At 36.7% G+C, this 15,509-nt stretch overlaps 1 protein-coding gene across 1 annotated transcript in view; it reads left to right on the forward strand.

The window, feature by feature from the left end:
• The window catches only part of AZI2 (5-azacytidine induced 2), a 38,678-nt gene that overhangs the window by 20,285 nt on the left and 2,884 nt on the right, over positions 1 to 15,509 (forward strand). Inside the window, 2 exon segments of the mRNA XM_030328538.1 lie at positions 8,740 to 8,798; positions 14,019 to 14,140. Coding sequence (XP_030184398.1) covers positions 8,740 to 8,798; positions 14,019 to 14,140 — 181 coding nt within the window.

Consider the following 15,509-nt stretch of genomic DNA (forward strand, 5'->3'; position numbering starts at 1 on the left):
TGAGAGCACGTGCACCATATGCAAAATAGTTGTTACAAATAATAGCCAAACTATGGAAAGAGCCCAAATGTCCATCAACTGATGAATGATAAAGAAGAGGTGGTATATATACACAATGGAATATTACTCAGCCATCAAAAAGAATGAAATCTTGCCATTTGCAATGACATGAATGGAGATAGAGTGTATTATGCTAAGCCAAGTCAGAGAAAGACAAATACAGTATCATATGATTTCACTTGTATGGAATTTAAGAAATAAAAGATGAATGTGGTGGTGGGGTGGGGAAGAGAGGGAAACAAACCATAAGAGACTTTTAAGTATAGAGGACAGGTTGAGGGTTGATGGAGGGTGACAGGTCAGCTAGATGGATTATAGTTATTAAGGAGGGCACTTTTATGAAGGGCACTGAGTGTTGTATGTAAGTGGTGAATTACTAAATTCTGCTTCTGAAACCAATATTGCACTGTGTGTTAACAATTTAAATAAAATTTGGGAAAAAAATCTTAAAAAAATTATTGTTACAGAAATTGTAAAGGTTAGTAGTCTAGAGTCAAACAACCATTATATACATTTATGTATTTTAAATAAGTTAACCGGGGCGCCTGGGTGGCGCAGTTGGTTAAGCGTCCGACTTCAGCCAGGGTCACGATCTCGCGGTCCGTGAGTTCGAGCCCCGCGTCGGGCTCTGGGCTGATGGCTCGGAGCCTGGAGCCTGTTCCGATTCTGTGTCCCCCTCTCTCTCTGCCCCTCCCCCGTTCATGCTCTGTCTCTCTCTGTCCCAAAAATAAAATAAACGTTGAAAAAAAAAGTTTTAAAAATAATAAATAAATACGTTAACAGTTAGATAATTATTTCTCATCTTAACCATTTTGCCCATCAGAGCGTTCTAACTCCATTGAGGAGCTGTGTCACCTACCCCTGGTTCCTCTTGGGATGCCAGTAACTGATAAGGGAACTACTTCCCATACTTCCTGACTGCCAGCCAGTATGCTTCCCCTGAATCCCAGCTGTCCTTAAATGGAACTGATAGTTCTCTCTTCTGTAATGTAGTCTTTATTGAATGTGACCACCACTTGAGGATGAGCCAGGCATTAAGAATAATACAGCATTACCTTGGCCTTGGCCAAATGAATTCCTCTGACTGGACAATGAGAACTTGCTTTCAAGCCCCCAGGCCTGAGAAAGGGGAAATACCACAGAATAATGTCAGTTTCTGTTGAGCAAAATGCTTTTTTTCCTACTTGACATCTGAAGTTAACCACTGCCATACCTTTGAACCTGTGATTACATACCGTAATTTCTTCAAAGGCTTCAAGCATCCTGTCCTACAAGCTTAGGTGCCATAGCCCCTGAAAAGCTAGCTAGATGGCTGCCTGACTGCTATGGTTGCTTGTTTATTTATATATGTTTTTTAATTTTATGTTTTAAAAATTTTTTTTTAAATTTTTTTTTTCAACGTTTTTTATTTATTTTTGGGACAGAGAGAGACAGAGCATGAACGGGGGAGGGGCAGAGAGAGAGGGAGACACAGAATCGGAAACAGGCTCCAGGCTCCGAGCCATCAGCCCAGAGCCCGACGCGGGGCTCGAACTCACGGACCGCGAGATCGTGACCTGGCTGAAGTCGGACGCTTAACCGACTGCGCCACCCAGGCACCCCAAAAATTTTTAATTTCAGTATAGTAAGATACAATGTTATATAGTTTTAGGTGTACAATACAGTGATTCGGCAATGCTATACCTTACTAAGTACTCATCATGATAAGTGTACTCCTAATTCTCTTCACATATTTAACTCATCCCTACCCTTTTGATAATCGTCTATTTGTTCTCTATGGTTAAGAGTCTGTTTTTGGTTTGTCTCTTTTTTTCTTTGTTTATTGGTTTTTAAATTCTACCGTGAGTGAAATCATATGATATTTGTCTTTCTCTGACTGGGTTATTTCACTCTGCATCATACTCTTAGATCCATCTATGTTGTTGCAGAAGGCAAGATTCTCTTTTATGACTGAGTGATAGTCCATTTTATGCATGCACGCACACACACACACACACACACACACATCCTCTATCCATATATTGATGTACACTGGGGCAGCTTCCATATCTTGGTTATTATGTTAAATAATGCTGCAATAGACATAGGGGTGCATATATCCCTCCAATTAGTGTTTTCATATTCTTTGGGTAAATACCTAACAGTGGAATTACAGAATCATATGGCAATTCTATTTTTAATTTTTTGAGGAACCTCCATAGTGTTTTCAAAGTGGCTACACCAGTTTGCATCCCACCAGCACCACATGAGGGTTCCTTTTTCTCCACATCCTTGTCGACACTTGTTTGTTTTTATTTTAGCCATTCTGACGGGTGTGAGGTGATACCTTATTATGGTTTTGATTTGCATTTCCAGATGAGAGTGATGTTGAGTATCTTTTCATGTCTGTTGGTCATCTGGATGTCTTTGGAGAAATGTGCTGTTAATACCTTTTGCCCGTTTTTAATTGGATTATTCCTTCTCATGTTCATGTGATGTATCATGTTGATTGGAGAATATTGAACCACACTTGCATCCTAGGAATAAAATCTAGTTGGTCATGGTGAATGATTTTTTTAATGTATAGTAGGATTCCTTTTGCTAGTGTTTTGTTAAGGATTTTTGCAGTTGTGTTCATCAGCAGTATTGGCCTGTACTTCCCTTTTTTGTGTTATGTCTATTGGTTTTGGTATCAGGGTAATGTTGGCCTCATAGAATGAATTTGGAAGCTTTCTTACTTTTATTTTTTGGATTAGTTTTGAGAGAAATAGGTATTAATTCTTCTTTAAATGTATAATAGAATTCGCCTCTGAAGCCATCCGGTCCTGGACTTGTGTTTGTTGGGAACTTTTTGATTAATTATTCAATTTCATGGCTGGTAATTGGTCTGTTCAAATTTTCTTTTTCTCCTGATTTCAATTTTGGGAGGTTGTATGTTTCTAGTAATTTCTCCCATTTTTTTTCTAGGTTTTCTAGTTTGTTGGCATATTATTTTCATAATCTCTTACAATCCTGTGTATTTCTGTGGTGTCAGTTATTTCTCCTGTTTATGTCTGATTTTGAGTCTTTTTTGTTTTTTTGTTTTTTGTGTTTATTGGTGAATCTTGCTGAAGGTTTATCAATTTTGTTGGTCTTTTTCAAAGTACCAACTCCTGGTTTCTTGATCCGCTCTGTTGGTTTTAGTTTTTAGTTCTAATTAATTTGTTTCTGCTCTAATCTTTATTATTTCCTTCCATCTACTGGTTTGGGGTTTTGTTCTCCTTTTCAACTCTTTCAGGTATCAGGTTAGGTTGTTTGAGATTTTTCTTGCATTATCAGGTAGACCTGTATTGCTATAAATTTCCTTATTAATACAATAGCTTTTGCTGAATCCAAAAGATTTTGGGCTGTTGTATTTTCATTTCCATTTGTCTTCATGTATTTTTGGCTGCTTCTTTGATTTCTTAGTTGACCCACTGATTGCTTAGTAGCATGTTATTTAACCTCCATGTATTTTGGTTTTTGCAGATTTTCTCTTGTGGTTGATTTGTAGTTTCATAGTACTGTGGTTGGAAAAGATGCATGCTGTGTCTTCAGTCTTTATGAATTTGTTGCACTTATTTTGTTGCCTGATATGAGATCTATTCTGGAGAATGTTCCATGTGTATTTGACAGGAATTGTGTATTTTGCCGTTTTAGGGTGGAATGTTCTGAATATATCGGCTAGATCCATCTGATACATTGTGTCATTCAAAGCCACTGTTCCTGCTGACTTGCTGTTTGGATGTTCTATCCTTGATATAAGTGGAATGTTAAAGTTCCCTACTATTGTATTACTTATTGATTACTTCCTTTATGTTGTTGTTATTTGCTATATGTATTTGGGTGCTTCCATGTTGAGTGCATAAATATTACAGTTCTTACTGTAATGTATTGTCCATTTATGATATATAGTGTTCTTTTCCTGTTCTTTTTTTTAAAAAATTTTTATGTCTATTATTTTGAGAGAGATCCAGACAGGTGAAAAGGAGAGGGGAGGAGAGAGAGAGAAAGATGAGAAAATCCCAAGCAGGCTCTGCACCATGAGTGCAGAGCCCAACACGGGCTCGAACCCATGAAACAGTGAGATAGTGACCTGAGCTGAAACTGGGAGTCAGATGCTTAACCGACTGAGCCACCCTGGCACCCCATGTCTTTGTTTAAAAGTCTATTTTATCCCATAAAAGTATTGCCAACCTGGCTTTTTTTTTCCCTGCCACCATTTGCATGACAAATGCTTTTCCATCCCTTTACTTTCAATCTGCATTTGTCTTTAGTTCTGTAATGAGTCTCTTGTAGGCAGCATATAGATGGATCTTTTCCTTTTTTATCCATTCCATCACCTAATGTCTTTTGATTGTACCATTCAGTCCATTTATATTCAAAGTAATTATTGATAGGTATGTACTTATTGCCATTTTATTACTTGTTTACGGTTGTTTTTATAGTTCTACTCTGTTACTTTCTTCTCTTGCACTCTCCTGGTTTGCTGACTTTCTGTAGTCATATACTTGGATTCCTTTCTCTTTACATTTTGCATATCTATTAGTGGGTTTTGAGATTTGTGGTACTATTAGGTTTGCATGTAACGTAACATTTTATGCAGATAGCAGTCTATATTAAGTTAGTGGTCACTTAGGTTTCAATCCAGTATTTATTTCTCTCCACCTCATGTTTTAGGTAAATGGTGTCATACTTTACATCATTCTATTTTGTGAATCCCTTGGCTGAGTTTTATAGATATAAATTTTACTGTTTTTGTGCTCCTTTATTATTCCTACTAATGGTTTCCTTTCCAAAGTGTCCCCTTTAACATTTCTTCTAGGGTTGGCTTAGTGGTGATGAATTCCTTTAACCTTTGTTTGGGAAACCATTTATCTCTTCTATTCTGAATGATATCTTTGCTCTGTAGCGTATTCTTGGCTGCAGGGTTTTTTCTTTCAGCACTTTTAATGTATCATGCTACTCCCTTCTGGCCTGCACACTTTCTGGTGAAAAATCAGCTGGTAGCCACATGGGGTTTCCCATGTATGTGTTTTCTTTTGCTGCATTTAAAATTCTCTATCACTGCCTTTTGCCATTGTCATTATAATGTGTCTTGCTTTGCACCTCTTGGCTAGATTTTATTGGGGGCTTTATGTGCCTCCTGTATCTGGATTTTGGTTTCTTCCCTCAGATGCAGGAAGTTTTCAGCTTCCCAAATTTATTTCTTCAAATAAACTTTCTGTCCCCTTTTCATTCTCTTCTTGTAGCATCCCTGTGATTCAAATGTTATTACACTTGATGGCATCACTGAATTCCCTAAATCTGTTTTCATTTATTATTATAATTTTATCTTTCTTCTCTTCAGCTTGATTGCTTTCCATTACTCTGGCCTTCAGTTCGCTCATCCTTTCTTATTTTCTGGTGCACTGTTTCGTCTAGTACATTTCTAATTTCAGTTACTGAGTTCTTCATCTCTTATGGTTTATATTTTTATGGTTTCTATTTCTTTTGTAAGGGTCTCACTGAGGTCTTCCACTCTTCTCAAGTCTAGTGAGTATCTTTATGACCATTATTGTAAATACTCTACCACGCATATTAATCTCTGTTTTGTTTAGGTCTCTTGCTATGATCTAGGCGTTTTCTTTCTTTTGGGGCATAATCCTCTGTCTCTTAATTTTGTTTGTTTCTATGTCTTAGGGAAGTGAGCTATGTCTCCAGCTCTTGAAATAGTGGCGTTATAAAGAAGAGGTCCTGTGGTGCCAAGAAGTACAATGTCCCGTGTTCACCAGAACCTCACGTTTCAGGCGCATCTCCTGTGTGTGCTCCTTACTGTTTGGGCCAAGCCACTTTTGCCTTCAGTCATCTGCAGTTGCCTTCTTTGCCTCTTGTGGGAAGGGTCTGGTCCCTCTGTTAGTGGGCCAGTCTAGGGCCACCTTGGGCTTTGGTCAAGGCAGACCAGGCTTTTCCCAGAGATGCAGTAGCACTGAACTTCAGGGTACTTTGCCTGTATTGTGTCTTAAGAAGCTTTTGTTGGTGGGTAGGCCCTGTAGTTAGACCAGATGTCTACCCCCACTCACTGCTCCAGCTGCAGCCAGTCTGGTGTCTGTGTGGTTATTTTCCCGTCTCCCCAGGACAGGAGTCACTTTTGGAGTGGTGCTGGCCCCTCCCAGGGCTGCCTGCACAGTGCCAGGGTTTTACCACTTTGGATGGGTTCTGGCCAAGGGCAATATTGAAAGGAGCAGATCCATAGGAGAATGTTGGGGCACGGCATATGGTGTTAGCACAGTTTGAGCGGGAGAGGTCTACAGTGGGAGGGGAGCTGGAGCTGCTTTTGAAAACTGCTTTATGGCTGGTGGGGGTGAGTCCCCAAGAGAGTGTGGGGGGCAGTATATTTAGTGCCAGCAAGGTCTGCGCTGGTCGGTTGTGGGAGGGTACCTGCTGCTGCCCAAAACTATGGAAGCTGGTTGGGTTGGAGAGGGCAGAACTGTAGAAGCGTGGGGCATGCTGTTAGCCAGCCAGGTGGAGAGGGTGCTGCACTGGTCCTGCACGTGTCTGTGTAAATAGGGTGGGGGGCCAGGGAGAGAAGCACCCACCAGCTCCTTTCTTCTTTGAGAAGTCTCCCAGCGATCCCTGCTACTCTAGCACATGCTCTAACATGAGTCAGCTAATCTCTCTCCCATATACCTGAAGCATTTTTCACAGTGCTGCTTCAATACTGTGTCTTCTCTGGGTTCATTATGCTGTCCCTTCAAGGGCGGGGATTCTGTTTCCTCTGCCCTCCCCCCCCCAGAGCTGAGCTCATTGATTTGTCAAGTCCCAGGTGTTAAGCCCCACTGATTGTAAGAACTTGGGAAATTAGGCCTCTCTGGTTTTCAAAGCCAAATGTTACAGGGATTCTTTGGGGATTTGTCTTCCCTGTGTGTGTTCCCCATGCCTGGGGTGCCTAGTGTGAGAGGGAGTCTTTTTCTTTCTCCATGCCTGCAATGTTCCTCCCTCCTTCAGATAGACCCATGGGTCCATTTAGCTCCAGATGGCCTCTCTGCTCTTCCTACCTCTTCAGTATGGTCTCTTCTTTACCTTTTGCTGTGGAGAGTCTGTTCTGTCATCCCTCAGGTCATTTTGTGGGTTATTTACACTGATGTGGATGGATGTTATCTGCTTGTATCTGTGGAACAAGGTGAGCTTACGATCCTCCTACTCTGCCATCTTTTTTAGAGGCTTCTTTTAAAAAGATATGCTTGCAAGAAAGGATCTGTACTTTGTAGCTCTGAATTATAATTGTCAGTAAATGGATTTGCCTTGAAAGGAAATTGATAGCTTTTTACATAAGGGATATTTCCTTACTGAGTAGAAAACGTGGCTCATAATTACAGTGTTGCTAATTATTATGTAAAATTAGGAACATCATTTAATTTTTCTGAACTTGTTTTCTGTAAAGTAGACTTTTAAATACTGTTTTTTTCATGAAGGTTAGATAATATGTAACATGTTTTGCATAGTGCTTAGTATATAGTATATTTAATAAGTGAATGTATTTCAAAAAAACTTAAGATAATCCAGAAAAGCAATACTCTTTTTTTTTTTTAATTTTTTTTTTTTCAACGTTTATTTATTTTGGGACAGAGAGAGACAGAGCATGAACGGGGGAGGGGCAGAGAGAGAGGGAGACACAGAATTGGAAACAGGCTCCAGGCTCCGAGCCATCAGCCCAGAGCCTGACGCGGGGCTCGAACTCACGGACCGTGAGATCGTGACCTGGCTGAAGTCGGACGCTTAACCGACTGCGCCAGGCGCCGAAAAGCAATACTCTTAGTGGTGTGTGTGTGTGTGTATGAGATAGATCAATTCTCATTAGTTACTCTTTTCCACTAGATGGTGCTAAGGGATAAATTTAGTTTAATTCATCATAAATCATAGAAACATTTAAAAGTAGCAGAAACTTTAGAAATCACTTTTCGCTTACTGCTGAAATGGTATCTGAAGGACTAAGAAACTTATGACTTTAAGATGAATTAAAAGGATTTTTTCTTTCTAATTTAAGACTTGGTCCTTGACCTTCATAAGAATTTATTTGGCAGGGGGAGGGGAGATTTAAAACTAAAAAAAAAAAATGGTCACAACTAAGGTAAAGATATCAACCAGGAATAGGAATAGTGGAATGCTTAATGCAAATTTATCAGAGGTTCCAAGTTGAAATCAAAAGTGTGAAATAGCATCCCTATGTTGACATAATGGTGAGGGGTTTTTGTTTTTGTTTTTTACTCAGTTGACTACTGTTTGGTATTAATGAGGTCAAGGTTCCAGGGTGAGTTCCACTATGGCCCTTTTAGACTTTTCTATATCCCCCAATATTCCAGTCATTTATATTTAGAAAAGTTGATCCTTTGGGACCAGGTGAAGACACTAGAGCCAAAGAAGTTTAGAAAACACTGGATATGTAAAATGGAGTTGGTATAGAGGACTAAAGTACCTAATAAGAACCCATTTAGCTATTCATTATGTGCTATTGTATACCAAAGGTTTTGAGAAGTTCTATAGCATAGGAATTTGTTTAACTTGAACAGTGTTTCCCAATGTTTTGTAGCCATGGGCCCTTGTATATGTGAAACTCCCACATCATAAAGAACTAGTTTGCGAAACAGATCTACACTTCTTAACAATTATAACTTTAAAACTTTATTTTTAAACAAATGACAGGATCCATCTCAGGAAGACAATCTGAATAGCAGTGATCTCCAAAGACTGAGCATTTCAAGGTATGAACATTCTTCAAAATTCAAAAATAACACATTGTATAGGTTACCTAGATTTCTTTTGTGATTTAACTTTAAAAAAGAATGGATACTATATGGGTACTGCATGTAATCTCTGATCACAGTGGATTTATAAAAAACATTTAACTGTTCATCAGCAGTAGGTTTGAACTTAAGTAGTAGAAAAGTGCATATTGTGATGCTTTAAACAAAATTTTGAACACTTTTAGATTTTTAGGGAGCTGTGTAGAAAGTATTCTGTAATAAATCCTGGTTTGTACCTGAAGAATTATACATTTCCATATACGGTAACTCCGCCTTAAGGGCAAATTTGGACCACCTTAGTCTTTTGCATAACATGAACTTTAAAAGAACTATCCATTTGGGGTAAAAACAAAAGTAGCTATCAGAGTTCATATGTTACTTTAACCCTTTTTTCTTAAATATATGTCATTTTTACTTGAGTAACAAGTACTGTGTTTTAAATTATCTGATTTTAGCATCTCTTTCTAGAAGGATACTTTCATCCAATGAAAAATAGTGAGTTGACTTCATTGCTTGATCATTTGGCTTCCAAAGTTTACTGAGCAAAAGCGAGTAATGTGAAATGGCTCATACCTATTCCTATCAAAACCTAATTGAAAGAAATGATCAAGTAGGGCAGAATTTGAGGACTGCAGCCAATCTTCTAGATTCAGGGATAGGCAAACTTTTTCTTTATAGGGCCAGGGTATTTTAGGCCTTATGGGTTATAACAATTACCATAACAATTGGAATTAATAAACTCTGCCATTTGAACAGTTATTCAGTTATGCCTTGAAGTTTCATCCAGCTTTGTAGCAAGAAGTTTTTCCTTTTTAAACAGTGTGTCTAGTTCAGTATCCATGTAAATTTTCTCAAAGTTGCCTTTTTTTTTTTTTATCAAAGTTACCTTTTCTCCTGCCAACCTAGGTTTCCCTTTGTTATATTCATCATTTTTTATAAGCCTCTTCAAACCATTTTTGGAAAGAATCAGGGAACAAAAAATATGTTAGAATCGGAGTAGGTCAAAGGGGCTGTGTATATAGTGTATTAGAAGTACATGATATAGAAGGAGACTTCTTCCATTCATGGGAGATTTTACATAAATTTGGATCACATCTACTGAGAATAACTTGAAAACTGGTCCCCAGAAATGTCTTTGAAGACCTCATATACCTAACAACATAGTAAAGAATATACCAGGATTTAGAGGAGGATGAAGGTCCAAAGAGGTGAGTCAACCTTTTGAGGCTACCAGGTTATATATATATAACTGGCTTCAAAGTACTTTTGAATTCTCTAAATTTCAGTATTAATTCAGAGTATCAACTGAGCGAAACAGTTTTTATAAAGAATTACCTTAGCTCTAAAAGTTCTTAGCTCTAAAAGTTACTTGTATGCTAAAAGAACTGTATGATTAAAGCATGTTCTAATGGCTCCCTAATGCTGAAATTGTATGGACAGCTTTTTACAAGTTGGTTTGCATTTATTTTATGTAAGCAATATGGATTGCCAAACTGATCAGTTTTCCCTCTTCTGGTTTGTTTACCCTTGGTAAACTCTGTATCATTCAATTATATGTTAGCCTCATTCCTAGCTGCATTTTATCTTGTTTTTCCTTTGCCTTACCATGTACATGATATAAACCTATTTCTAGTTTATAGTCAGTCCTATGTTTTATTAATATTTGTAAGTTACCTCATCACTTTTAAGTAGAACAATTCAGATGTAAGTTTATTACATTAGCAAAAAAGTACATACGAATGTTTCCATAAAACCTTTAAGTACAATTTTACATATTTTTAGGGATGATTTTCAGTTATTTGTAAAGCCCCCTTTGTGGGAACACTCTTTTTTCATATTTCCTCCATCATACTGCTAGGCAAATGAGGTACTGTACTATTTCCCTAACATAATTACTGGAGGCCTTTACTGTATACAGCATCTTTTAATAATTACAGTCCTATCAGAAATTTGGCCAGTTTCTTACCAGTGTTCATCTGGTGTTAGCTTTAGGTTGTTGCACTCAGCTCTTAAACAGATCTAGGTATGGGGTAAACTTGAATTGTGAAGTTCTTAAAAAACTGAAAATATAGAAAATATAGATTAATGTTTTTCAAATTGTGCCGTGTTCCCTTAGTAATTATGAAATTTTATGAGTTAAGTATTTATACAAACACTGAATAAAACAGAACATACCAGAGTGTGTTACACATAATAAGGGCAATAAGTATGGTTTGTTATAACTTGGTTGTTTGGGTTGCAGAGTAAATTGATTCCTTGCTGTGCTTCACAATCAAAAATGTCTGAAAGACAGTTGATTTTGGGGAATCACAGTTGTCAAAATGTAAATTTCTAAGTCTTTAGCTCTTGGGTAAGATGCTCATACTTTGATTTTAGTTCTTCTGGGTGATATAAAAGTAAATTTTCAGAAGCTAAAGAAAAATATGTATGGGTGAAGTAAAAAAGTTGATTTTTCTTATACGAGGAATATTCCTTTTGTATTGAAGAGTTGAATGTATATTGTCAACTAAGAAAACTGGGCTTTTACACAGTTTGTAAGCAGGGCATGTATCTCCTTGCAATGTGGCTAAGCAGGTTTGCTTACATTTAAAATTTAGAGAGTTGAGATTTTATACTGGGGCTAAGAAGATTGTGTTGGTAGTGAGTATATTGGAGGTGCTTGGTAAATGTCTAATGAAGATGATGGTGATTATGATATTAAAAAATGTTACTCAAAATGGCAGCAGGCAGTCATTAGACTAGATGATTAAAAGATGACTTTGATCAGCAACATGTTAGAGTATGGAGTAAGTTCTCCTGAACCTGTTTCCTCACATGGAATATGTGGTTACCCAGTTTGCCAAGTTGGTGTGATAACATGGGAGAAATGCTCAACCATCATTATTTTGTTTCACCTATTTTATTTTTTTAGGGTTCTCATTTGGGATGCTTTAGTGTTGTACCTCAGTGTTCAAATAGTTTTATAATTTCTTATACGTGAAAAAAAAATGTGTGTGTGTGTGTGGTGTCTATGTCATTTAAAGCAAAACTTAACTAACTTCACACTCCTGGTTGGGGGTGTGGGAGGCGAAGTCTGACTATATAATCTCAAAAATAATCTAGATAAATGACGGTTAGTTGGAACTCTGCTAAAGACTTGTGGATGACAACTTGCCTCTTCCAGTCTCACTTAAGTGATGATTTAAATATTCTGTACAAGTAGAATTAAAAATAAATTTTTAACACACTTTGAAGACTATAGCACTTAAATATTTACTTATAAGTGACTGTCATTGCTTGTTATCCACAAGAGGGAGAGCTTACACTTAGTAATTTAGACTTTTTTTTTTTTTTTTTTTAATCTGTTTTTAATTCATATGACTTTAAGGGCAAAAAGACTTAGATGTATGTTAAAGTTGGCAACCTAGTTTTTAGTTTAACCTAGTTTATAAGCAGTCTTCATTGAATTGGAAAATGTATATTAGACACTGCTTTAACACTTGTTATAATTATCTATCTTTTATTTTACATGCTTAGCTAGTTTGAATGATTAAATGTGAACGTTATTCTAGGATCCAAACACAGTCTTGGGTATTTGCTTTGCTTTTCTCCAAGTCAGGTACTGATTTACCATCTCATGACAATGATTAAACACTATTTTTAAACTGTATATTCATATCATGACTGTCTGCCTGAATTAGCACATGTAGCACTTACACTTACTGCTATGTAATGTGAGTAACTCTTTGGAAAGCATACTGAATGCCCAGAATTGCAACAAGGAACCAACAACCCTTCACACTTAAGACAGGTTCCTATGTGAAACATTCACTGTAGCATACATCTCAGATGTTTACTGGTGAAGTAAAGTGGTTAACTAATTTTTGTGAAGTAATTATTTCACACTTACCAAAACCTGCAAAAAGCCTGTGATTTTTAATAGACTGCTGTTTGACAAATCACGTTTACAATAGATTAAAACATGCAGATTTTTTCCAAAGCAGTATAAAGTGTATTCTGCTTCTGTTGAAAGAATTGTGGTTGGTTGGAGTGGAATAGAAAGAAATATCTTGACAAAAAAGGTATGTAACCTTACATTCCATATAATTGTTTTTTAGTAGATCAGTTCCTTGTATTAGAATAGGAGGTTAGATTGTAGATACCAAGATATTATCCTTGGTTTAAAGGTTTTTGTTTACAGCTAGATAAAAATTGAAGCATAAAGTAACATTTTCTAATTTGGTACTTGTTATTAAACTTACAACAATATCTTTAAAAGGCAATAATGGTCATTTGAATACTATGAGATCAGTTCTTATACTTAGTATTTTACATATTCTTGTATAGCATAGTAAGAGTATGTATTGAAGATTTCAGTTTAGTTGGCAATTAAAAACCTAAGAAAGAAAATCATGAATATCCACATAATGTTTAATGGAAGAATGAAACTTTTACAGATTAGGTTTAAAATAGCTAATTTGTAACTGCTCAGATAATTGACATAAAATACTTTTAATTATGAAAATGAGAGGCATTGTGAGTCTTTAAATTCTGGTTCATATAATCCTCTCTCTCTCTAGCTTCTTTTCCCTTACCAGGAAATCATCTGGCTCTTCCTGTCTTGTGCTGTCATGTCACATTGGTTTAGAACCAACAATATGAGACAGCCCAGTCAAACATAAAAGAATGGAATGCATGAAACCTAAATTTTATTTTAATGTGGGTTTGGGGATACACATTTCAGTTCACAACGTCAAACCGAATAATCAAGAGATAAATACAAATTAAAACTCTATACATGAATAAATGTCACTATTTTCTGTATCAGATTTGCAAATGAAGAAAATACTCCTTACTCTAAAAGTATGATAATAACACCACTGCACATTATGGGCTATATAAAAACCTCAATTCTGAGAACTATAAGACACTTGGTGATAATACTTCTTTTTTTGGTAAAAGGCCTTCTGTTTAATACAGTTCAGTTAATGGCTAGAAACTAGGTCAATATTATTATGAATAAGATCTTTTCACTTGTTCTAATGCCCTAATGTATTTCAATTATTTAATGAGGAAGTTTTGTTTAATTTATATCATCTCAAAACTAGAGCAGGAATGCTCATTTCTATTTTAAAGTCACTCCTTTCTGTCCGTAAGGAAAATAACCATTAACTTTTTTTTTTTTAAACTTGCATTCAGCGACAATATGCAAAATGCATACTGGGAACTGAAGAGAGAGATGTCTAATTTACATTTGGTGACTCAAGTACAAGCTGAACTACTAAGAAAACTGAAAACCCCAACTACGTCAAGAAAGGCAAGTTAATGTTTTCTGGAAACCACTGATTCCAGCCAAACAGCTTGAAGAGCAACTGGCTATCGTTTCTTATCGAAATCTCATCAGATGATTTTGATAAGCCAGAGTATATATAGTATGTTCACAGCCTACCTATTCTCTGCTTTGGCTTCATTCTCATGGCTGGTCACTTCAACATAAAGGTGTGCTGATGTGTTTTTTTCTTCCGTACTGTATTCTTTTCCCCTTGTGGCTTTTTTTCTCAGCCAAGTGTTGCTTATGTGTATAAGGCTGAGGTGTTAAGTTTGCTCTAGTTGACCTTTTACACACAACTCCTCCTTATATTTAAAAAAAAAGACATCAAGACATCAAAAGCTATTTTTCATTCCAGTGCCACAGAATATATCAAAGACCTAGCCCTTTAAATTAGTTTTGAAAAAAAATAACTTTGATGCATAATTTGTTTTCATTTGGTAAACTTAATTTTTCTTCCCATAAAGGATAGACCGTTTAGAATGGAAACTGTTTGTGATCCCACTATCTCTTTCAATGAAACAAAAAATTTTCATTGATTTGCTTTTCATATTAACTGCTTGGCTGACTAAACTTTTGAGTTTTGGGCCTAACCTAGTAGTTAGTGGCTACTTTACAAAAGCTCTTTGCATATCTCAGAGAAAAATCAGTGCATGTGTGCCTTTTATTACATAATAGTTTTATTTCTGAAAAGCTGTATAAAGTAAATTTGCCCAAAAGTTTATTTTGAAGGAATTGAGATGTGACTTTTCGTAAAAAAAATAATCATCAGCACCTAAAGTTATATGCACCTTGGACTGGCCCTAAAGAGGGCACAAGAGAAATGTATTTTATAAATCTCCTCAGGAGTGTTAACTAGTAGGGAAAAAGGAAAACTAAAGTCAAAATCCCTTTTAGTTTCTAGAGAGTTATTTATGAATCAGGCAAATTAATATCGTGCTCTGCCAGGCTCCAACTTAATTTATGGTTCATTTTACCCTGGAGTTTTCCAATGGCCAGGGTTACCTATGAGGCAACTGTGTGTTGATTGGTAGAGGTAAAATTTCTCTTAAAAGGAATGCAGAATAATTTTACAGGGAGTTTTCAGTGAGGCTGCTTATATAACAAATATAGTCTCCAAAGGATAAGAAAGGAAAAATGCTCTTTCCACATTTGGAAATGGCTCATTCTTGCGTCCCTTCTGAGCTGGTGAAGGATAAATCTTGTGGTGTATTGAACTGAAAGTTCTCTGGCGGGCTCAAGGCCACAGCTCTTCACTGCAGAACTCCGTGCTTTGATGAGTAGAGACAGACTAGATCATCTTTTTTCCTGACCTCCATATCACCCTTGTCCAGAAGTTGAGCACTGTTACTTCTAGGTCT

This window comes from Lynx canadensis, chromosome C2, assembly GCF_007474595.2.
Source record: "Lynx canadensis isolate LIC74 chromosome C2, mLynCan4.pri.v2, whole genome shotgun sequence".
Taxonomy (NCBI): Eukaryota; Metazoa; Chordata; class Mammalia; order Carnivora; family Felidae; genus Lynx; species Lynx canadensis.